This window comes from Panthera pardus, unplaced genomic scaffold, assembly GCF_024362965.1.
Source record: "Panthera pardus isolate Hobbes unplaced genomic scaffold, ASM2436296v1 HiC_scaffold_27, whole genome shotgun sequence".
NCBI classification, from domain to species: Eukaryota; Metazoa; Chordata; class Mammalia; order Carnivora; family Felidae; genus Panthera; species Panthera pardus.
The window spans coordinates 29,916,935-29,939,278 of NW_026526843.1; the positions used below are offsets into that span (position 1 = coordinate 29,916,935).

At 49.7% G+C, this 22,344-nt stretch overlaps 2 protein-coding genes across 2 annotated transcripts in view; both read right to left on the bottom strand.

The window, feature by feature from the left end:
• Positions 1-466: 466 nt before the first annotated feature.
• SLC25A5 (solute carrier family 25 member 5) lies at positions 467-3,626 on the bottom strand. Its single transcript, XM_019421884.2, has 4 exons — positions 3,427-3,626; positions 1,898-2,384; positions 1,540-1,680; positions 467-875 (listed from the first exon to the last, which is right to left on the bottom strand). Exons 1-4 carry the CDS (start codon positions 3,535-3,537, stop codon positions 718-720), a joined length of 897 nt encoding a protein of 298 aa, XP_019277429.1. The 5' UTR covers positions 3,538-3,626; the 3' UTR covers positions 467-717.
• An 8,900-nt stretch (positions 3,627-12,526) lies between these two features.
• The window catches only part of SLC25A43 (solute carrier family 25 member 43), a 33,849-nt gene continuing 24,031 nt past the window's right edge, over positions 12,527-22,344 (bottom strand). Inside the window, exons 4-5 of the mRNA XM_053892112.1 lie at positions 15,647-15,781; positions 12,527-14,827 (exon numbers count right to left, since the gene is read on the bottom strand). Coding sequence (XP_053748087.1) covers positions 14,627-14,827; positions 15,647-15,781 — 336 coding nt within the window. The 3' untranslated portion in view covers positions 12,527-14,626. The remainder of the gene's footprint in view (positions 14,828-15,646; positions 15,782-22,344) is intronic.

Consider the following 22,344-nt stretch of genomic DNA (forward strand, 5'->3'; position numbering starts at 1 on the left):
TGGTTTAGCATCAGTCTTGACCGAGGCTCAGGTCATGATCCCACGGGTTTGGGAGATCGGGCCCCACGTGGAGCCTGCTTGGGATCCGCTCGCCCACTCGGCCCACCCCTCCCCCCCTTACAGGCTCTCTCTCAAAATAATAAAAAAAAAATCAAGTTTATGGTTCTTAAGAACCACAGGATTAGGAAAGATGGCTACATAGTACTTTTTGGAGAAAGTGCATTCAGTTAGCACCATCCACAGGCAAGGGACCAGTGGTGTTTCGATACAGTGTGCCTGAATTTCATTTTGCTACTGGCTTGGGAAAATGGACGGGTTACGCCACACCAAGCGGCTCTGAGAAGTGAACGGCCAGCCGCTGCCTTGAAAAGAAAGCTCATCTCCGGAGATCCTGTAGCATTTATTAAACATGGAACATGTGCTCAAACGTAGCATTTCCTAAAGTACGAGAAGTCACAAACAAAAATATGTTTCGGATAGTGTTTATTTCTTCAAATTTATTTATCAGGAGTGACTGAAATAAAAAATATAATTGAGTCCCGTCATCGTGGAAATAGCTTTGAGAGAAAACTGGTCAGATGAACATTATTGCTTCCCATTTTCAACCAGTCAATAGTTGCCGTTGATAAATAGACAGCCGACAGTCTGTCGAGAATGCTCAAGATGTGTTATATAATACAACATGCCTGTTCACAGGGGAAGAAACTAGGAAATAACTTATGTGAACTTCTTGATTTCATCATACAAGACAAGCACAAAGGCACCACCCATGCCTCTGAGAACATTGGACCACGCCCCCTTGAAAAAAGCTTTGGCCCCTTCGTCACGAGCAATCTTCCTCCAGCAGTCAAGCGTGCCTGTGTACATGATGTCGGCTGCAAAGAATAAAGACATGGAGTTGGTGGCCAAAGTCCTCCCCAAGACTTACGACACTAAACCAGGGGCGCCCGGGGGGCTCTGTCAGTTGAGCGTCCTGACTCAGGTCATGATCTCACGGTTCGGGAGTTGGAGCCCCACATCGGGCTCCGAGCTGCCTGGGTGGAGAGCCTGCTTTGGACTCTCTGTCCCTCCCCTGCTCGCAGTCCCACCTCTAAGAGCTAATCGCACTTTTGGAATATCCAAGGGTTACACGCTTGTGTGGGCGATACTGAAATATTAATGCCGTGACTAAGACAACAGGGATAGGTACACTACCCATTGGTCTTAACCTCTAATACCATTTAAGCGCCCTCACTCATAGGCATGCAAAGGGCCCACTCAAAGGCAGATACAATCAACCCCATCCCTTGACCAGAACAGACTGCATTCCTCATTTTAGAGAATCTTAAGCAGGCTTCACGCTTAGCACGGAGTCTGACTCGGGTCTCCGTCCCACGACCCTGGGATCATGACCTGAGCCGGAATCAAGAGTTGCACGCTCAGCTGACTGAGCCCCCCAGGCGCCCCTAGACTGCATTTGTAAAGTCAGGCATCGCTAGCTGGTGGCCACACGTTGTCCCGTGCCCGCATCCCTCTCTCTTTTGCTCAAGTGGAACTTACTTCCTTTGCGCCCCGACTGCATCATCATTCGGCGACGAACAGTGTCAAAGGGATAGGAAGTCAACCCGGCAACCGCTGTGACGGACTGTGCGATCATCCAGCTGATGAAGATGTGAGTGTTCTTGGGATCTGGAAGCATGCCTGGTAACAGGAAAGGGACACTTTGACCAGAAAGCAGAGTTTTAGTGGCTTGTTGTTTTCTACACCCCACCCCCAGCCCCTCGTGCGTCCCGTTTGTACTAGACAACCACGGCTTCCTCTAGCAATCACAGACAATCTCGGCCTCCGGAAAATTAGGCTGGCATTACCGATCTTTTAGATGAAAAGAACACAGCTTCAAAGCACACAGCCAACTTACCCTTTGCGGTATCATAGATACCGAAGTAGGCAGCTCGGTAGATGATAATGCCCTGCACAGACACGTTAAAGCCTTGGTACAGGCCCTTAATCCCATCAGATTTGTAGATCTTAACCAGGCAGTCACCAAGGCCTCGGAATTCCCTTTCCGCTCCGGCTTTGCCCACATCGGCCGCTAGACGGGTACGGGCAAAATCCAGAGGATACACAAAACACAAGGATGTGGCCCCAGCGGCGCCACCCGATGCCAGATTCCCTGCAAAGTAGCGCCAAAACTGGGTTCTCTTGTCCACGCCACCCAGGAAGATCTGCTTGTATTTATCTTTGAAGGCGAAGTTGAGGGCCTGGGTGGGGAAGTATCTGATGACATTGGCCAGGTTACCGCGCCAGAAGGACAGGACTCCCTGCTCCTTGGGGATACGAACCACGCAGTCTATGATGCCCTTGTATTGCTTATCTGCGGTGATTTGCTTGCTGGCATGCTGCACCTGATAGACAAGGAGGCCAACAGGGAGAGTTACAACCGCGGAGGAGGGAAAAAGGAAGACAATACATCCTCCGGATCACTGAGGGCGCTTTAAGGTTAGTTACTTCCTAAATCTAGTCTTCTGGGTCACACAGGATGGACCCTCCTAACCCTGAGGTTGTCACCAGCGGAAGGGAGGTCGGCACCCTTAGAAGGCACTAAGCCTCCACCCCTTTGGGTGGGGAGGGGGCGCCCTCAGGTGGACCCGTGCCCTTTAGACCCGGGAGAAAGGTCACTCACTACCTCAGATCCAGGTTCGGAGGCATTAGGTAGGGCCTGTCTTACGCAGGGCGCGGTCACCTTGGTGACCGTGGCCTCCGCCTCAGGTCTCCGGGGCTGCTTCCCTCTCCCGCTCCGCCCCCACTCCTCTCCTAGAGGTGACCCGCGGGCCACCACCCCTAGGCCCGACCGGGAGCGCCCTCTAGAGCCGCAGCGGGAGAGCGCGGCGCGAGGAGGCAGGCGGCGGGGACACGCCGGCGGCTGCGCGGGGGCGGACGCAGTAGTCACACGCGCTTCCCGGCGCCGGCTTCCGGCCCGGCGAGGTGAGAGCGCGTCCGCGGGCGGCGCGGTCCCTCGACCTGCCGCGTGGCCTCCGCAAGGCTGTTATCTCCTTGCCGCGACCTTGAGGCCCTCGCCACGGCCACGCGTTCCTGCGTCCAGCGCCGGCTTCCAGGCTTCGCCCTTGACCTCCAGGCCCCGGGGAGACTGCCACTCCCGGAAAGCCCCCTCCGAGCTCGCCGCCTCCGGGATGCCAAGGCCCTGGTCTCCCTCGCCTCCCTCCGCCCCGACCCCTTCCTAGATCCACAACTTCAGGTCACTAAAGCACCTCCCTCGAGTTTGCCTGTGGGCCCGCCGCTGCGGCCACCCCAGCCCGCACGCGGCCACTTCCCCCGACCGGCCTGAAGAGTTGGCTCCCCTCCACCCCTGGCGCGAGGCTTTCCGCGCCTCCCCCGCCCCCCACCCCCCGCCACTTCCTGGTCGGGTTCTCCAACCCCCGGACCTACCTGCAGCAGCAGCTTGACCCGCTCGATGGGCGCTACCGCGGTCTTGGAGATGGCCGCCGCCACTCCACCCGCCAGGAAGTCCTTGGCGAAGGACACAGCGGCATCTGTCATTTTGAAAGGAAAGAGGCGCCGGGCGACTGCGGGACTGCGGTAGGAACCGGCTGGGACTCCGGGACTGCGGGGCGGAGCGAAGCAAATGGCCGATTTATATAGGGCGAGCCGGAGCCCGGGCGGCCGGCGTCGGGGGCGGGCCTTGGGCGGGCACTGAGCCCCGGCGCGCGGGCCCGCGGGGCGGCTGAGTGGCTCAGCGCGCGGGGGGCGGAGCCGCGGGGTGGGGCCCGGGGCCGCCCCCAGCGCCTCGCCGCTCGCCCGCCCGCCGCACCTGCCCTGGCGGGAGGAAGGGGCGACCCCAGGGAATTCCTAGGCCCGGGGCCGCTGGACTCTTGGGAAAAGCGCGCGAGTGGGGAGGGCGAGTGAGCTCACGGTGTGCCTGGTTAGAAACTCCCCGAGTATCAAAAAAAAAAAAAAAAAAAATCCCTGTAATCAAGATAAATATTCAGTGCAATATTAAAAAAAAAAGTAATACGGGCAAACTACGGCCCGTTGGCCCGGTCGCCTGTTTTTGTAAATAAAGTTGAATCGGAGCCCCAGGGTTGGGATTAGGGTAAGGAGGATGAGGCAGGGTCATGGAAGTGCAGGGTGGCATCCTGTCTTTATTCTAAGTTTGGATAATTTGTTCATCATAGACATTGCATTACTTTGGCCTTTTTAAAAATAGTGCATTACAGATCGTTGGTCTTGATTACTGAGTTGTTTGGCCCCCCTTAAGCGAGGGCGGGTGCCTCGTTCCTCGCAGCTAGACCTGGCTCTGCTCTGGAGCTGCCCCGGTGAAGCCAGAGGAAATTGGGGGAACAGCAGAGTCGGGACACCGTCAGCATGCCCCCGACTCTGGTTTGCAAAACCGACTTAACAAAGATCTTGCTGGGAATTGGCAGAGGAGACTCCAAAGAACTCGGCTGGGGGTAGGGAAATTAGTTTAGCCAGGGGTCAAATAAAGAGGTTGTACCAGGAAGGTTGAGAGGCTGTGTGAACTAGGTTGGCATTTGGCTCCTCGGATGCAAAGTAAAGTACTCTTGGATTGAGTAGATTCCTCACTCCAGAAGCTTTCAGAGGAATCAATTGAGTTAGGTTTACAGCCATTGTCTCAATGGACAAGTGCTTACTGAGTCCCTTAATCCCTGCTCTGGGTAAGCATTTGCCAGACAATTCCTTAAAAACCTACTTGCTAGCTTCAGTGGGCTCTCAGGTTCAGAACCGGACAGGAGAGTATGAAAACATATCATACGTCTAAGTAATCACAAGAATGTTGACAAAAATGATCATTGTTGTAAATTGTAACTGCTCCTGATCCAAAGCTCCCAGCACAATGAAGACACAGGGGTGTGCATCCCTCGCTTTCCTATCCCGCCCTCTCCCAGCTTCTCCGAATCTGCTCATTGAAGGGCCCAATTCTCGGGGTTCCTCCAGGATTGTCAGGTCCTTCATTTAAGTATACTTTGCAATCCATTAAGTCTTCCCAGGAAGAGGTGTTCCTGGGACACCTTAGAGGTGTTCAAAGAAGAGCAGTTTTTTGTTGTTGTTGTTTTCAAATTTATGTATTTATTTTGAGAGAGAGAGCGCACGCGCGCGAGAGAACGTGAGTGGGGGAGGGGCAGAGAGAGAATCCCAAGCAGGCCCCACGCTGTCAAGTGCAGAGCCCAACTCCAGGCTTGATTTCCACCAAGCGGGAGGTCATGACCTCAGCTGAAATCAAGAATCAGATGCATAACCGCCCGAGCCACCCCGGTGCCCCCAAAGAAGAGAAGTTTTGATTCCAGCTTTGTTGATCCTGGGTGACATCTTTGACCTGTGTTCTTGGAAGCTGCTCCAGTTCTCATTAGTTGATTATAACAGTGACGCAGCTGGATACCGAAATGACCTTACTGTAGAGTTTAAGTGATGAAGTATATTCTCTGAAAGTGATGGTCACTCCTCTTACCTTTACTGGTGAGAGAATTAACAGCTAAAACAAAAATCTACAGAGCCTTTTATTTAGAGGGAGGTGGTTTTTAGAGTGCATTTCAAAATAATATTCAGGGGGCAGGCGCCTGGGTGGCTCGGTCGGTTGAGCGTCCGACTCTTGATTTCAGCTCAGGTCATGATCTCACGGTCTGTGATTTCGAGCCCTCCATCGGGCTCTGCACTGACAGTGAAGAGCCTGCTTGGGATTCCCTCTCTCCCTTTCTCTCTCTGCCCCTTGCCTGAGTGCTCGTTCTTTCACTCTCTCTCAAATAAACTTTAAGACTAAATAAATTATATTTTTAAAAAAAGACAAAAAACCAGGGGCGCCTGGGTGGCTCTGTCTGTTAAACATCCTACTTCGGCTCAGGTCACGATCTCAGGGTTTGTGAGTTTGAGCCCCACTCTGGGCTCTACGCTTTCTCTCCCTCTCTCTCTCCCTTTCTCTCTGCACTTCCTGGGATTCTCTCTCTCTCCCTGTCCCTGCCCCTTACTCACTTGTGCTCTCTCTCAAAAATAAATAATAAAGAAAAATAAAACAACAACAACAAAAAAACACACAAAAACTAATTCATCCAGTGAAGCCTTAGTGGGGGCTCTGTGTTAGTAACTACTGTGAGTTCTGGAAGCTCTTTACAATACCCATATAATTAAGAAAAAGGAGCTAAAGCTAAGGCAGTGCCTAGTAATTCTCAAGAAAAAACTAGGAAGAAGGTCAGAAATGATACTTAAGGCCTCAGTTACCTATGTCCCAACACACCCAGAATATAGGTCATAAAGTGAATGTAAAATGTTGATACAAGCAAGAAAACACAATTTTACAGGCATCGTTCAAACTTGGTAGAGTAGGACTTCTGACTGTCATTTGGAAAAGGAAGGGGAAACCTGGTTCACAGAGATACTATGTAGAAGGACAGCCGAGTAGTAACAATGCAGCAACAATGTATCAGTAATTCATTGGCTGGAGGGTGAAAATGAAATGAAAGGGAGAAATGAAAGTGATTGTAGTTGTGGAAGGATACAAGGAACTGCCTGGTTAGATAACAGCTGTGAATAATACTTCATAAAACCATCACATAGGCGAGAGATGGTGACCAGAGGCATAAACCATCTGAACACCTGCTGGTAGTCTCATTATTCTGATAGCAACACATTGGATACATTCTTGACTCTCTGGTTGGTAATTACAGTTCTCAGAAGTCTAAAGAATCAGTGAGGTAAATTGCTAAATGGGGCTTCATCCTGATAAGAAATAAGGAAGATCTGGTTAGCAAAGTGAAAGTGACAAGAATATTGGGGAAACTGACCATGCCAATGCCATCTGGATCTGTTCAGCAAAAGAATGCTGGGCATGGTCAGATAGGTTAACTAATGTGTGCGTGTGTGTATATGTGTGTGTGTGTGTGTGTGTATGTGTGTGTGTGTGTGTGTGTGTGTGTGTTGGGGATAGACTTCACAGGGAAAAGATAAATAGATGTCCTGGCAAAATACCAAAAGAGAAAGATCGCTCAAGGGGGCAAAAGATTCCAAAGATAAAGTTCAAACCTGTACAATTTACAAAAATCCCAATGTGAAACTACAAAGGGAGAGATACTTATAAATGTTAATGGCCTTCCAGATTATTCTCTGATAAGCTCAGATTTTAGAAGTACATATATAGATGACAGGAGGGCTGGACTTCCGAGGACAAAGACCAAAGAGCATCACAGACCTCTAGGAGCTGAGTCAGAAGGGCTGAAGTCCAGAATAAACCCGGCTTATAAAATGGGATGGACCACAATGTAGGGTTCCAATGTTCTATTTATTGGAGGACATTTAAGGATGAGGAGTTAGAGTGGGCAGCAGGTTGGCTCGGTTGGTTAAGCGTCTGACTCTTGGTTTCAACTCAGGTCATGATCTTAGGACTCGTGAGTTCAAGCCCTGCATCAGGCTCTGCGCTGACAGCCCAGAGTCTGCTTGGGATTCTCTGTCTCCCTCTCTTTCTGCCCCCCACTCTCAAAGATAAATAAACATTTTTTAAAAAAAGGATGAGGAGTTAAACGGGAGCATGTATGATAAAGAACTGGGGGGTCCTCACTGTGCGTTGGCAACGCAAAAAAGGGCCAATGAGTCTTTATGAGCTTTATGCTCACTTCTGGATGCCATGTTTAAGAGGAAATTGACAAACTGGAACATATTCAAAGAAGGCATCAGGAAGGTGAAGTTCCCGTAAATCATGTCGTTTGAGAAATGGCTGAATGAATGAGAGATACTAGGGAAGAGCTTTGGGTGAAGGAGGGACATCATAACTGTGTTCATGGGGGTGCCCGGCTGGCTCAGTCCGAGGGGCATGAAACTCTTGATCTCAGGTTTGGGAGTTCAAGCCCCACATTGGGCATGGAGCTTGCATTAAAAAAAAAAAAAAAAAGGTAAAAAGTATCCGGAGGCAAATATTAGCTTAGATTGACCAACTCTTGAGTTTTAATGGACAAATCACTCCGCCCTTACTTAAGCAAGGTGGTAAGCCAGTTCTCAGCACCAGGTTGAGGACCCTACCTATAATCTGGCAACCCTATCAGTGACCACTGAAGCTGGATTTGAGTGTCTAAGAGGTACCCAGGAAAAGCACTCTGTGTGCCAACCTGGCGTGCACCACGGAAGACTGTAACATCACACCAGGGTTTGTCCTGCAGCTACTGAGGAGAAAACAATGCTGATCTTCGGCGGCAATCTTCTTGTCTCTAGTCTCCCATTACCCCTTCAGCTTCTGGAACAGTCTTGCTCACCTCCAGTTTTCACCACGGTCCCTTGGGTTGCTCAAGAAACAAGTGATCCCTCCCTCTTTGCTTGGTTGGTCAAACTAAAACTCCTCAGCTTAGCATTTGAAGCCCTTTTGTCTCCCATCCCCACCAAGGATTTTATTTCTGGCCCCTCCGGGTGTGTTTAGAAAGCATTTGATGGATTCCAGCCCGGGAGCCGCTGCCTTTAAAACAAAAAGCAAAAACCAATCTTATTGAGGTATAATTATCATACAATCAAACTGTAAGTATGTAAAGTTTACAATTTGGTAAGTTTTTTATGTATGTATAACATCTGTGAAGCCATCACAATTAAGATAGGGAATATTTCCATCACCACACTAAATGTTCTCCCTCTTGCCCCAAACAACCACTGACCGGCTTTCTGTCACCATAGTTCCCATTTTCTTAGAATTTTCTGTCAGTGGAATTCTACAGGGGTGCCTGGCTGGCTCCGTCAGAAGAGCATGCGACTCTTGATCTTGGGGTTGTCGGTTCAAGCCCCCTGTTGGGGGTAGAGATCACTAAATAAAATAAACTTAAAAAAAAAATAAATGAAACCATACAACATGTTACCCTTTTGGGGGGGTTTCCTTCTCTCACTTGATATATATATATATCTATGTAAATCAATATGTCAGTATCTATCAATATTTTCGAGATCCTTCTGGGCTCATTTTCACTTTTGGCCTATTATGAGTGATGCTGCTCTAAACATTCCTGTACAAGTCTTTGTGTGGGCCTGCTTTCATTTCTCTGGGGTTTAAACCTAGAAAGTGGCATTATCAGACTCTTTTCCCAAATGATTATACCGTTTTACGTCCCCAACGGGAGAGTCCAACATTTCCAGTCTGAGCCACCCGGGAGCCCCTCAGTCTCTTGGCTTTAAAAGCCGTCTATTTGCTGATAACACCCAGATTTCTGTCTCCAGCCATCACTCTCCCCTGAACTCCAGCCTTGTCCAGCTTCGCCCAGGACAGTCCTGATTTCTGTGTATTATTCGGACATAATTCTTAGCAGCGTTCCGGTGTGTGACTTTCCTGTTGTAGTTGTAACAAACGACCGCAAACTCAGTGGTTTAAGCAGCACAAATTTATTACCTCACAGTTCTGTGGGTCAGAAGTCTGACACGGTACTCCACTGAGCTAAAATTAAGGTGGCCCAAAGGACTGCGTCCCTTTCTGGAGGCCCTAGGGGGATACCAGTTTCCTGGCTCATTCAGGGTGTTGGCTGAATTCAATTCCCCACGGTCGTGAGACTGTTTCCTTGCTGGCAGTCGGCTGAGGGCTATTCTCAGCTTCTAGGGGCCACCCTACCCCTTGGCTCGCGGGCACCTTTGTGGTCAAAGTCAGCAAAAATGAGTTAAGTCCTTCTCATGCCCCATTTCTTCTGCCTCTTGTTCCATCCTTGAGTGTCTGTGACCCACTCTTCCACTTGTAAGGACTCCTGTGATTAGATTGGCCCTCCCTGGATAGGCCATGATAACCTGTCCATCTCAACGTCCTTAACCTTAATCACATCTGCGAAGTCCCTTTTGCCATATAAGGTAGAGTCACAGGTTCTAGGGATAAGGGTGTGCATACCCTTGGGGGTGAGGGGATCATTATTCTGTCCATCGCAACTGGTTTGGGCAGTTACATGGACAGCTTATCTTCCAGCCAACTGTCTATTTGACTTTTCTACTTCAGTATTTCATGTGCATTTCGAATTTAAACATGTCCGAAAGAGAACTTTTAATTCCTTCCCCACCAAAAGTCTTTTTTTTTTTTTTTGAGATTTTATTTTAGGGGCGCCTGGGTGGCTCAGTCAGTTAAGCAACTGACTCTTGATACCGGCTCAGGTCACGATCTCGAGGCTGTGGGATCGAGCCCCGAGACAGGCTCCACACTCAGCGTGCGTATGCTTGCTCCCTCTCAAAATAGATAAACATTTAAAGATTTTAGTTTGTTTGATATTTTTAATTTTGTCATGTTTATCTATTTTGAGAGAGAGAGAATGAGTGGGGAGGGGCAGAGAGTGAGGAGAGAGAAAGAACCTCAAGCATTTGGCTCCTTGCTGTCAGAACAGAGCCTGACTCAGGCCTTGAACTCATGAACTAGGAGATCGTGACCTGAACAGCAATCAAGAGTCAGACACTCAACCAACTGAGCCACCCAGGCACCCCTGAAGATTTTATTTTTAAGTAATCTCTACACCTAACATGGGGCTCGAACTTACGACCTGATATCAAGAGTCACATACTCTATCGACTGAGCCAGCCAGGGGCCCCATTCCCTACCAAAAGTCTGCCCTACGTTATCAAATGGCAACATTATCTATCTTGTTATTCAAATCAAAAGCGAAAAACCTAGGCACCACCTTTGATTCCATCGTTTTCTTTTTTATTGTATTTATTTTTCTAATGTTTATTTTTATTTGAGAGAGTGACAGAGCGCGGATGGGGAGGGGCAAGAGAGCGAGGGAGACACAGCCCCGGAAGCAGGCTCCGGGCTCGGAGCTGTCAGCACAGAGCCCGACGTGGGGCTCGAACTCACCGACCGTGAGATCATGAGTTGAGCCGAAGTCGAATGCTCAAGCAACTGAGCCACCCACGTGCCCTTGATTCCACCCTTTTGTTGCCTACATTCAATTGTGCGGCACATCCTGCTGAGTTCAACTCCAAAATGTGTCTTGAACCCATTCCCAAGCAGGCTCCATGGGGTCAGTGCAGGGCCCGACTTGGGGCTCAAACTCGCGCACCGGGAGATGGTGACCTGAGCTGATGTCAGGAGTCGGACCCTTGACTGACTGAGCCACCCAGGCATCCCCAGAGGGATATTTGAAAAAGAAAATCAGATTATATCGTTTGTGTACATAAAAACCTTCAATGGCCTCCAACTGCATTTAGAATAAAATCCAACTGAGGGGCACCCGCGTGGCTCAGTTGGTTGAGCGTCTTCCTCCTGATTTTGGCTCCGGTCATGATCTCGCAGTTTGCTTTGTGGGTTGGAGCCCCGCATCGGAGCCCGCTTGGGATCCTCTCTCTCCCTCTCTCTGCCCCTCCCCTGCTCATGTACTCTCTCTCTCTCTTTCAACATAAATAAAACGTAAAAAAAAAAAAAAAAAAAAGTATAAAATCTAACTTCTCATTATGGCCCCAACGGCCACATATCCGGCCCTCTGCCCAACCTCAGCTCTTAACGCTACCGCTCACACAGCCCACTCAGGCCACGCTCACCTCTCCGCGGTTCGCCGGTCTCTTTTCACTTTAGCACCTTCTGTTCCCTCTGCCAGAATGCTCTTCCTTCAGGCCTCATCTCAAATGTCAGCTCTCAGAGCAGCCTTCCCTGAGTCTGTGATGCAACATTATTTCCCTGGCCCCCTCATAAGTCTCTGATGAAGCTCCCTGTTTGTCCCCTTCATAACATTACAATCTGTAATGACCTGACTTGCAGGTTACTTTTTTATTGCCTGCGACCCTTACTAGAAAGCCCCAGAGGGCAAGGACCTTGTCCACCTTGCGTTACCGCTGTGGCCAGGGGGTCCGACGGCCGTTGCATCGACGTGTGGAAGTCAGTCTTCCTACTCTACCCCACTGTTTGCTTACTTCCATTCTTTGCGATACCACATGGGCCTCCCCTTCCGCCGGTAACCTATCCTTGACCTACCTCCAACCTGTTCTTCACCCCCCAGTGTCCTCTCCCTTCCTTCAAGACTCATTACTGGCTCCTCTCATCTACGATGATTCCTTTAATCATTGATTCGGTGGCTATACAGGGAGCCCCCTGGCAGTCTTATACACGGCTGCTACCACATTAATTTTTAAAAATCTTTTATTTGTTTTTGAGAGGGAGAGAGACAGGGACAGAGCATGAGCGGGGGAGGGGCAGAGAGAGGGAGACACAGAATCCGAAGCAGGCTCCGGGCTCCGAGCTGTCGGCACAGAGCCCGACGCGGGGCTCGAACTCACGAACCACGAGATCGTGACCTGAGCTGAAGTCGGACGTTTAACCAACCCAGTTTGGTGCACCCTGCCAGCCATAAAGCAGAAAAGCAGAACGCTCCCTTCACACCCCTGAGAAAATGAAAATAAGCTGGAAGTTTCTTTTAGGACAAAACTAGGGGGATTTACAAAAATGTATTTTTAGTAGTCTGTGCGTCCAGCAGGGGGCTCGTACTCATGATCTCGAGATCAAGAGTCACATGCTCTTCTGACTGAGCCAGCCAGGCGCCCCGCCCCCAAACTAGAGTTTTAAGAGTGGTCCCGAAATTAGAACAATGAGGCATTCCTTTTCCCCACGTAACTTTATTGAAAAAGTCAACCCTGTGGAAAAATACACAGAGGATATTAACATGATGTAAGTACCCTGAGGTTAGGATTTTAGATCGAGTAAAAAAAATAATTTCTTTTTGTAGATTTTACAAGTGAAAACAAAATTGTTCACCTCCAGGAAAACGAAGAGTAATAAATATGATGCCTCCCTGTGGGGAAAGAATTTGCCACCCTCCAAACTGTAACAAACAGACCGGGCTACAGCTACAACTCATATTAGTAACAAATGACCACACATTTTTCTTTGGGAAATAAATTTAACTGGGCAAAATACTTTAAAAAAAAATTTTTTTTAATGTTTATTTATTTTTGAGACAGAGAGAGACAGAGCATGAATGGGGGAGGGTCAGAGAGAGAGGGAGACACAGAATCCGAAACAGGCTCCGGGCTCCGAGCTGTCGGCACAGAGCCCGACGCGGGGCTTGAACTCACGGACCTCGAGATCATGACCTGGGCCGACGTCGGACACTTAACCAATGGAGCCATCCAGGCGCCCCCCAAATACTTTCAACATACCAAAAGCCCGTGTGTGTGTGTGTGTGTGTGTGTGTGTGTGTGTTTATGCATGTGTAAATTAACAATTTTACTGTTTTTTAATGCATACATAGGCACTATTGGAAAGTACAGCTATAGAAACTTGACATGGAATCCTTAAGGTGGAATAATCTGAAATGTGATTTTTAAAAAATCTAGTAGAGATGATTAGCCTGAAGCGGTTTTGTTCAGTTATATATGTATTTTTGATATGTGTGTCAAATGTTCTATTTGATCCTTTTTAGGCAACGGGGACATCTTGTGAGAGTAACGTGACTAATTTATTTCCAGGGTAAGCTTGCAAGTTAAAGCAAGTTAAAAAGGTGGAGAATTCAGGCCCCTTCACCTGCACATGACTTCAACTGGAAGAAGCTCTTTTGGGGTATAATTAAGCGGTCACAGTAAAAACTGCCTTCTTGAAACAAGATTCCTGAAATTCCTCAGCTTGAGATACTTTAAATTAAAAAAAAATTTTTTTTAGTGTTTTTTTTTTTTAACATTTATTTATTATTGAGAGACAGAGCATAAGCATGAGCATGGGAGGGGCAGAGAGAGGAGGAGACACAGAATCCGAAGCAGGCGCCGGGCTCTGAGCCGTCCGCACAGAGCCCCACGCGGGGCTCAAACTCACAAACCGTGAGATCATGACCTGAGCCGAAGTCGGACGCTTAACCAATGGAGCCACCCAGGTGCCCCTAAAAAATTTTTTTTTATGTTTATTTATTTTTGAGAGAGACAGAGAGAGACAGAGCGCGAGCAGGGGAGGGGCAGAGAGAGAGGGAGACACAGAATCCAAAGCAGGCTCCGGGCTCCGAGCTGTCAGCACAGAGCCCGACGTGGGGCTTGAACTCGTGAACTGCAAGATCATGACCTGGGCCGAAGTCGGATGCTCAAGCGATTGAGCCACCCGGGCGCGCCGAGATACTTCAAATTTAAATAAAGAAGGATGCTTCTACTACGGCAGTGATAATTTTTAAATGTTAAACGTTTTGATTTAGTTTCTGAGAAGGTGAAATTTACGCTATAGCGTGTGCACTCCGGAGTCAGCAAGGATTAGGAGTTTCAGAGCAGCTATGTTGGGAAGTCTCGGGTCAAATGGAGCAAAGCTAGGCCAGTGTGGCTTAGTGCAAGCTGTGACCCTGCGGCTAAGCTCACGGTGTGGTATGTATCCGCTCGGCCACTCCAACTACACTTTGCTTTGAGGTCACGGCGGTGCCATTTCTTTGGTGTCGTGTAAGTTGCACGTGTACGTTGCACATTTCGCTACAGCCACGTTTTGTTATGAAATCGGGTGGAATGCTGCCACAAAACGGTCACGTTGGGAAACTTCCCCTGGCACAGGTGTTCACCAGGACATCAGATCGGATCTCGGAGGTGATACGCGGCTCAACCTTCTCATTTCCGAGAGCAGCAGACAGGAGGACCCGCTTGTCGCTCCACGCACACGCAATTCCGAGGCTACCTCTTTTCTGTGACTGTAACCCGCCTCCAGTCAGTGCCCTTCTTGCTCCATTCGGTTTTAAAGAGTTGGTTTCTTAGACTTCAGCTGTCTGGTTTTGAAGAACTTTTTAAATTCCCGTAATTCCTGGGGCTTCAAACTCTGATCCACCCCTGGGGTCAGCTGATAGCTCAGAGGAGACACAGTGTAACCGTTTTGGTAGAGACAGATTCTCTTGCAGAACTCAAAGGTGCCAAACATAACTCCAAAATACGGAACTATCTGTGTAAAAAGAAATGGAAAGCATGTTCAAAATTTAAAAAAAATTTTTTTTTTTAACGTTTATTTATTTTTGAGACAGAGAGAGACAGAGCATGAACGGGGGAGGGTCAGAGAGAGGGAGACACAGAATCTGAAACAGGCTCCAGGCTCTGAGCTGTCAGCACAGAGCCCGACGCGGGGCTCGAACTCACGGACCGCGAGATCATAACCTGAGCCGAAGTCGGCCGCTTAACCGACTGAGCCACCCAGGCGCCCCAAGCATGTTCAAATTTTAAGCAGAAAACAGTGCGTCTGCAGTCAACCTGACGTGATTCTCGGAATCAGGGAAGATGACAGAATGAAAGCTGGCGACGTATGCTGGTCTTGGTTGGAATCATTTAAGCGTCAGCTCACGCAAGGTCAGTCCGGAGTTCTTTGCCTTCTTCGGTGGTGGTGGTGGTGGTGGGGAGGGTCATGAGCTACTTTGGGAATACGATGAAAGCTTGGGATCCTCTCCCCAGAGAGATGCACACAGGCACATCGTACACTTTTTTGCAAACGATGTTAGGCTGGGGGGGGGGTAGGTTCCCCTTAGGAGGCCATGAGCCCCCATGGGAGGAGCCTCTACACTCAGTGCTCAGCTGCTCAGGGGTGGGGTGTCAGATGCCCCCACGCCGCACAGGGTCCCCTCTCTCGGGGCTGACTGCCAGCCTCCACGCCTGGGTCTCGTGCGACCGTCGGCACAAGACAGGGTGTCTCCATACATCCTGTCGGGGAGCGGCAAGGGAACGGGCTAGAATTGGAAGAGGTGGGGAAGAAGAGACTGACCGCCCTTCTCACCTTTAGCAAGTTGGGTGTCAGTCCGTTCCAGAGCGCCAGGACCCCTCGGGCCTTGACTATCTGCCGGAAGCAGTCCACCGCTCCTGAGAAATGGACGTCCACTCCTCCACGGTGCGGAAGGCACGGGCTCTGAGCCTGGCGGGAAATCGAGAAGATGGGATGAGGTGACACAGTCACCGGGAAATAAATGTTCTAGCCAGAGAAGCCAGAGTCTCCAGTCCGGGCCCCGGTTGCTATGCTCCTGGTCAAGAGGCTGGCCAAGAACGGCTGTCACAGGCCTCTTGTTCGATGGGCTCAGGATGAACATCAACACGCAGTAAAGTCACGATGCCCCGTTCACATTTTTGCGGCTTGTTTTGCTCGGAAGGAAGCAACCATTCAGGACAAAGGAAACTTCATACTTAACGTGGCTTCCCTACCTATGCCCTCTGGACGTGATTAACATTCTCCCAGGCCCTTAACCTTTAAATGCCTCCCTCCTCTGGCTCCCTGTCTTTTTTTTTTTTTTCTTTATGTTTATTTTTGAGAGAGAGAGAGCCAGGATGTTTATTTTTGAGAGAGAGAGAGAGAGCCAGGGAGGGACAGACAAAGAGAGGGGCCAGAATCCGAAGCAGCCAGCACAGAGCCCGATGCGGGGCTCGAACCCACGAGCCGTGAGGTCGTGACCTGAGCCGAAGTTGGACGCTCAACTGACTGAGCCACCCAGGCGCCCCTCCGTCTCCCTGTCTTAACTGAGGCCTCCCTTGTGAAGCTCTCAGGTGTGGGCCGCTCATTTCTCCACGTCACAGATGTCCCCGGCTGAGGAGCAGATCCGTCTCGCCGTCCCCGGACCCTGACTCCTTGGCTCTACGGCCACAAGTTCTCGCCAGGGGCTCGTGTCACTGAACCACACTCCTTGCTGCTGCTCCCGTCTCTTGACCTCCTGAAGGTCTGCCATGTTCACTGAAGACCGTGCCCCCTGGGGGCTCCCCCTCTTCCAGGTTCAACGCCATCTCAGGGAACTTCGGCATCCGTAAGACAAACCCCTCCCGCACCCAGTTTCTGGACCTCGACTTCGGCGATCCTTACTTTTACACCACTTTTGGCCACGTTCACGGACTTCATCGCTACTCCGAGGACTGTCCGGGCCGATCACCAAACTGCTCCCTCCCTGAAAGTCACATTTTTGTCCTTTAGTAAAACAGTTTCAGGGACCAGATGAAAGGACTTCTCAGTATACCATCTGCATACGCACCTGACAGCTCTGGGCCACCGTGAGGGGGACGGCCCCTTACAGCTGGCGTTCAGAAATGGTGTCAGGGTCACACTGAGCGTCGCGCATACTTTGGTTTGTTTCTGAAATGTCTAGTTGAGGCTAGCATGGCATTCTCGAGGAGTGCAATCCAGATCTGCCAGGCGGGAGGGGCGCCCCGCTGGCTCGGTCACAAGAGCACGTGCCTCTTGGTCTCAGGGTCGTGAGTTCGAGCCCCAACTTGGCTGTAGGGATTACTTAAAAATAAATAAGCAAATAAATAAACACGCAACAGAAACGATCTTCCACGCGGGCGAGGCAATAGAGTCTCACAGTCAGAAGAGCAGAATCTCTGGAGTCAGACAAGTCGGGTTCTATCCTGGCCGCCTCACCTGCTGGCCATGTGACCCTGGGCACTTACCTAGCCCTCCTGAGCCTTGGTTTCCTTATTCATAGTACCCACTTCATGGGACTTTCGTGAGAATTAAACGAGGGGTGCGTGGAAGGCACTCAGCAGTGTCCTGCACATGGGGAGGGTCAATAAATATGGGCCAGCGTTGCTATTTACTATTACATAGAAAGTTCGCTTCAGGGCGCCTGGGTGGCTCAGTGGGTTAAGCGTCTGACTCTCGCTTTCGCTCAGGTCATGATCTCACGGTTCACGGGTTTGAGCCCTGTGCTGGGCTTTGTGCTGTCAGCACGGAGCCTGCTTTGGGTGCTCTCTCTCTCTCTCTCTCTCTCTCTCCCTCCCTCTCAACCTGTCTCTGCCCCTCCCCCGCTCATGCTGCCTCTCTCTCTCTCTCTCTCTCTCAAAAATAAATAAACATTAAAAAAAGAAAAAAACGTTCTCTTAAGGAAAAAAGACAACAACTCCTTCCTCCGTAGAGCTTCGTGTGACCATCAGCACCGTCAGGACACAGAAGTGCCCCTCTGCCCCCGCGATGCTCTTACACCGCCCCTTTCCCGTCAGGGCCTCCCCGATTCCCAGTCCTGGGCGGCCGCCGATCTTTTCTCTGGCCTTCTGGTTTTGCCTTTTGAGCACGTCACATACATGGAAGCGTACAGCCGGTAACCTTTCGGGACGGGCTTCTTCCACTGGCCCTGATGCTTCTGCGATTCATCCCTGTTCTGGTTGTTCCTCGGTAATTTGTTCTTTTTATCGCTGAGTCGTGTTCCGTTGTGCGGCCCCACCACAGGGTTTACCCGCTCGTCTGTTAATGGACGTCCCTTTCCCTTTTCATTTGTACTTTTTTTGCAAGTTTATTTATTTTGTATGAGAGAGAGAGAGAGAGGGAGAGCACGCAGAGGAGGGCAAACACAGGGAGAGAGATTCCCAAGCAGACTTTGCACCATCAGTGTGAACCCTGATGCGGGGTTTGAACCCATGACCTCACGTGATATCATGAAGCGTGATATGACCTGAGCCAAACTCTAGAGTCGGACACTTAACCGACCGAGCCACCCAGGCGCCCCTTATTTCTTTTCTTATTTGTCTGTTCCTCTCAACTAGAATTTTAGTTCTGGGGCAAAGGGGATTTTTGCCTGTTTGGTTCACTATGGTATCTTCTGTATCCTTGACACAGAGCAAATGTTTAAGAAATATTTGAATAAATGAATATATTCACTTAGGGCCTCCTCACTGCCAAATTCAGTAGGATTTTTAACAATCTTTTTAAGTTTATTTTGAGAGAGAGAGAGAGAGAGAGAGAGAAAGAGAGAGAGGGAGGGAGGGCGAGCTGGGGAAGGGCAGAGAGAGAATCCTAAGCAGGTTCCTCGAAGCGTGGAGCTCAAGAACCATGAGATCATGACCTGAGCTGAAACCAAGAGTCAAACACTTAACTGACTGAGCCACCTGGGCACCCTTGGTATTTTCTTATTGGATTTTGGAGCAGTATTTGGCATTAATAACCAGTAACGTTTTGCCCTCCTCAATTTATACGACTTCTCTAGGAAATTCTACCATAGCCATGGCTTTAAACACCATCTAGAGCTAGATGACTTTCAAATCTTTCTCTTTGGCCCTGACCTCCCACCCTGAGCTCCCAAACCAAGCACTCAGCTGCCTACTGGACATCTCCACCTGGATAGCACACAGGTTTTCAAGACTTCACACTCCTAGAACCCATTCTTGACTTTCACCTTGACCACATGAAATTTATTCTTTCTTTTTTTAAGTTTATTTATTTATTTTGACAGAGAGAGAGAGAGAGAGAGTGGTTGAGCACAGGGGAGGGGCAGAGAGAGAAGGAGAGAGAACATTCTAAGCAGGTTCCTCACACGGTCAGGGCAGAGCCCAATGTGGGGCTTGATTTTCACCAACCGTGAGATCATGACCTGAGCCAAAATCAAGAGTTGGATGCTTAACTGACTGAGCCACCCAGGTGCCCCATGAAATTTATTCTTTCTTCTGTCTTTCTTTTTAATTAATGAATTAATTAATTAATTTTGAGAGACAGAGAGAGAGAAAACGCATGCATAAGTTGGGGAGGGGCAGAGAAAGAGGGAGAGACAGAATCCTAAGCAGGGTCTGCACTCTCACCACAAAGCCCGATGTGGGGCTCGATCTCACGAACTGTGAGTTCATGACCTGAGCCAAACTCAAGAGTCCGACACTCGACTGCCCGAACCACTCGGCTACTCTTGTATTTCTTTTTTGTTTTTTTAAATTTATTTTTGAGAGAGAGAGAGAGAGAGAGAGAGAGAGAGAGAAAACAAGCATGCTAGTGGGGGAGGGGCAGAGAGTGAGAGAGGGAGACAGAGGCTCCAAAGCAGGCTCTGTGCTGACAGCAGGCAGCCTGATGTGAGGCTCAAACTCATGAACTGCAAGACCATTACCTGAGCCCAAGTCAGATGCTTAACTGCCTGAACCACCCAGGCGCCCGGCCTCTTCTGTATTTCTTAACTCAGTGAATGTCACCACCATTCAACCTGCTGCCCCAAGTCAGGCACCTGGGATTCCTGGGAAATCCAAGCTCCTTAGAATGACGTACAAGGCCCTTAAATAACAATTTTCCTGGCATTAAAAGCATCATTCACCCCCCGCACTCCTTAGCAATCTTTCTGTGCTTCCATTAGCTCTTGTTATCCCCTCTGAAGACTTTTCATTTATTCAGATGCCTATTTCATACCCACTAGGTGCCAGGCGCTGAGGATACAGCAGTGAACAAACAGATGAAAGTCCCTGTTCCCACGGAGCTGAAATTCTAGTTGGGGCAGAGGACTAGACAAAGGAGGTAAATGATTATACCAAATATTCAAAGGCACGGGGTGCTCTGAAGAAAATAGGGGCAGGGAAAAGATACAGGGAGTGCCTAGAGGGTGTGGAAGTCTTATTTGGGTGGTCAAGGGAGACTCACCAAGACCTTTGAGGAAAGATCTGAAGGACTTGAATTGTGCAGCTCTCTGCAAAGGCCCTGGGGCAGGAGCATGCCTAGGGCGTTAGAGAGACAAAAAGGAGGCCAATGTGGTGAGAATGGAATGAACAAGGCAGTAACAATGGCTGGTAGGCCATTGTAAGTATTTTGGCTTTTACTGAGTGAGAATGGGAGTCGCTCGGGGGGTTCTCAATAGGAGAGTGACATAAAAATGTTTATTTTGAGGGGGGGGGCGGGAAAGGGCTAGAGAGAGGGGGAGAGAATCCCAAGCAGGCTCCACGCCGTCAATGCAGAGCCCGACGTGGGACCCGATCCCACGAACTGTGAGATCATGACCTGAGCCGAAACCGAGGGCTGGCCACACAAGTCTGGAGCTCAGGAGAGAGGGTCAGGGCTGGAGATAGAATTTGGGAGTCCTCAACACCTGGATGGTATTTAAAGCCAGGAGACCGGATGAGATCACTTAGGGCCCGAGTCCGGGGATACCCCCGCATTTAGAAGTCACGCAAAGAAGACCAAGAAGGGGCTGTCGGTGTTGAGAAGGGACAGCAGGCCAGGGTGGTGTCTCAGAAGCCAAGTGCAGGCAGTGAGCGAATCAGAGGGAGCCGAGAAGATGAGGCCCGAGTACCGACCGCTGGATTTAGAGACACGGAGGTCACTGCTTGCCTTAAGAAAAGAAGTTTCTGTTGGGCGGTAAGGGCCAAAGTCTGGTGGGCATCATTCAAGAGCGATGGGAAGAGAAAGACTGGAGACAGTGAATACAAACAACTCTTTCGCATGTCCGTTTTTCGGAGGGGGGCTGTGCACTCCGTAGGGACTGGCCTTGTTCAGTTCTGTATCACGTGGCCGGGGCTCTGTGAACGGTTTGCTGAACAAATGCCTGAAATGCTCAGGATGGGAGTGGTCTGGAGTTTTTAAAGCGTTTTGGCGTAACGTCAGGCACGAGTTACAAAGACGGTGGCTCAAAAACTGTCCAATATGATACGGAATCCTTTGAGAAAACCAGGATCAGCTTTCATGCGGTGTCGTTTCTCCCTTTGCAACACTGTGTAGATAGTTCTATTTTGCTAAGCACACCCGTCGCGCATAATAATGGTCGTAGTCCTCTTACTAATCCACAGGCATTTGTTGACCTCGTAGGCACCTGTTCCAGGTGAGGAAACTGAGGCCTGGGGACAGGTTCAGTGATTTGATCAAGGTCACACGGCTAGTCCATAAGACATTTTATTCTGTTTTCTGTTCGTTCGTTGTTTCGTGTTCTTTCCCCCGGAGACCGTAATTCCTGATGGCTGAGACCACGTCTTACTCTCCTCTTTCCTCTTTCCGCCATCCTCCATAAATCTCCGTAGAATGTACGAGCAAATTACAGCCAGAGAAGCAGCGCTCAAACTCAAGTTTAATCACTGAAACAAACTACCAAGAAGGTCAGGCCTCGGGGACTGTAGATTTCTGTTGTCTCTGACCACAAAGCCTGGCCCTGTCTTGCTCTCCTCCTGGTTCCCAGATCTTCATTACTCTGGGCCCCTATAACCCCGAATCCCCAAACCACAGACTCAGATCTGAAAGGGACTTTAAGATATTCTAGTCCAACGGAGGCGCCCGGCTGGCTCATTCAGTGGAACGTGTGACTCTTGATCTTGGGGTTGTGAGTTGGAGCCCCACCTTGGGTGTAGAGATGACTTAAAAATAAAATCTTCAGAAAATGATATTCCGGGGCACCTGGGTGGCTCGATTGGTTAAGCGTCTGACTCCTGATCTTGGCTCAGGTCATGATCTCGCGGTTGGTGAGATCGAGCCCCGCATCGGGCTCTGCGCTGTCAACGCTTGGGATTCTCTCTCCCCCCTCTCTCTGCCCTCCCCAAATAAATAAATAAACTTAAAAAAAATGATATTCCTCTCCAAAGACTTCATTTGACAGATGAAAACTCAAGATCTTGAACGGAAGAGTGACCGGGACGAAAGCCAGGTGCTCTGCCTCCTGGGTCACTGCGGCCTGCCCTCCAGGACCTGCCTCCCAGGGACTCCCTGACCTTGGCCTCTAAGTTCCAAGACATGGGGGCACCTGGGCGGCTCAGTCGGCTAAGCGTCCGACT

Bases quoted from the DNA above. Each gene is read 5' to 3' on its own strand.
- SLC25A5 (XM_019421884.2), bottom strand. From the start codon at position 3,537: ATGACAGATGCCGCTGTGTCCTTCGCCAAGGACTTCCTGGCGGGTGGA. The intron at 2,385-3,426 runs GTAGGTCCGGGG...CTTGTCTATCAG, and splicing joins GGGTCAAGCTGCTGCTGCAG to GTGCAGCATGCCAGCAAGCA. The intron at 876-1,539 runs GTAAGTTCCACT...TATTCTTTGCAG, and splicing joins GCAGTCGGGGCGCAAAGGAA to CCGACATCATGTACACAGGC.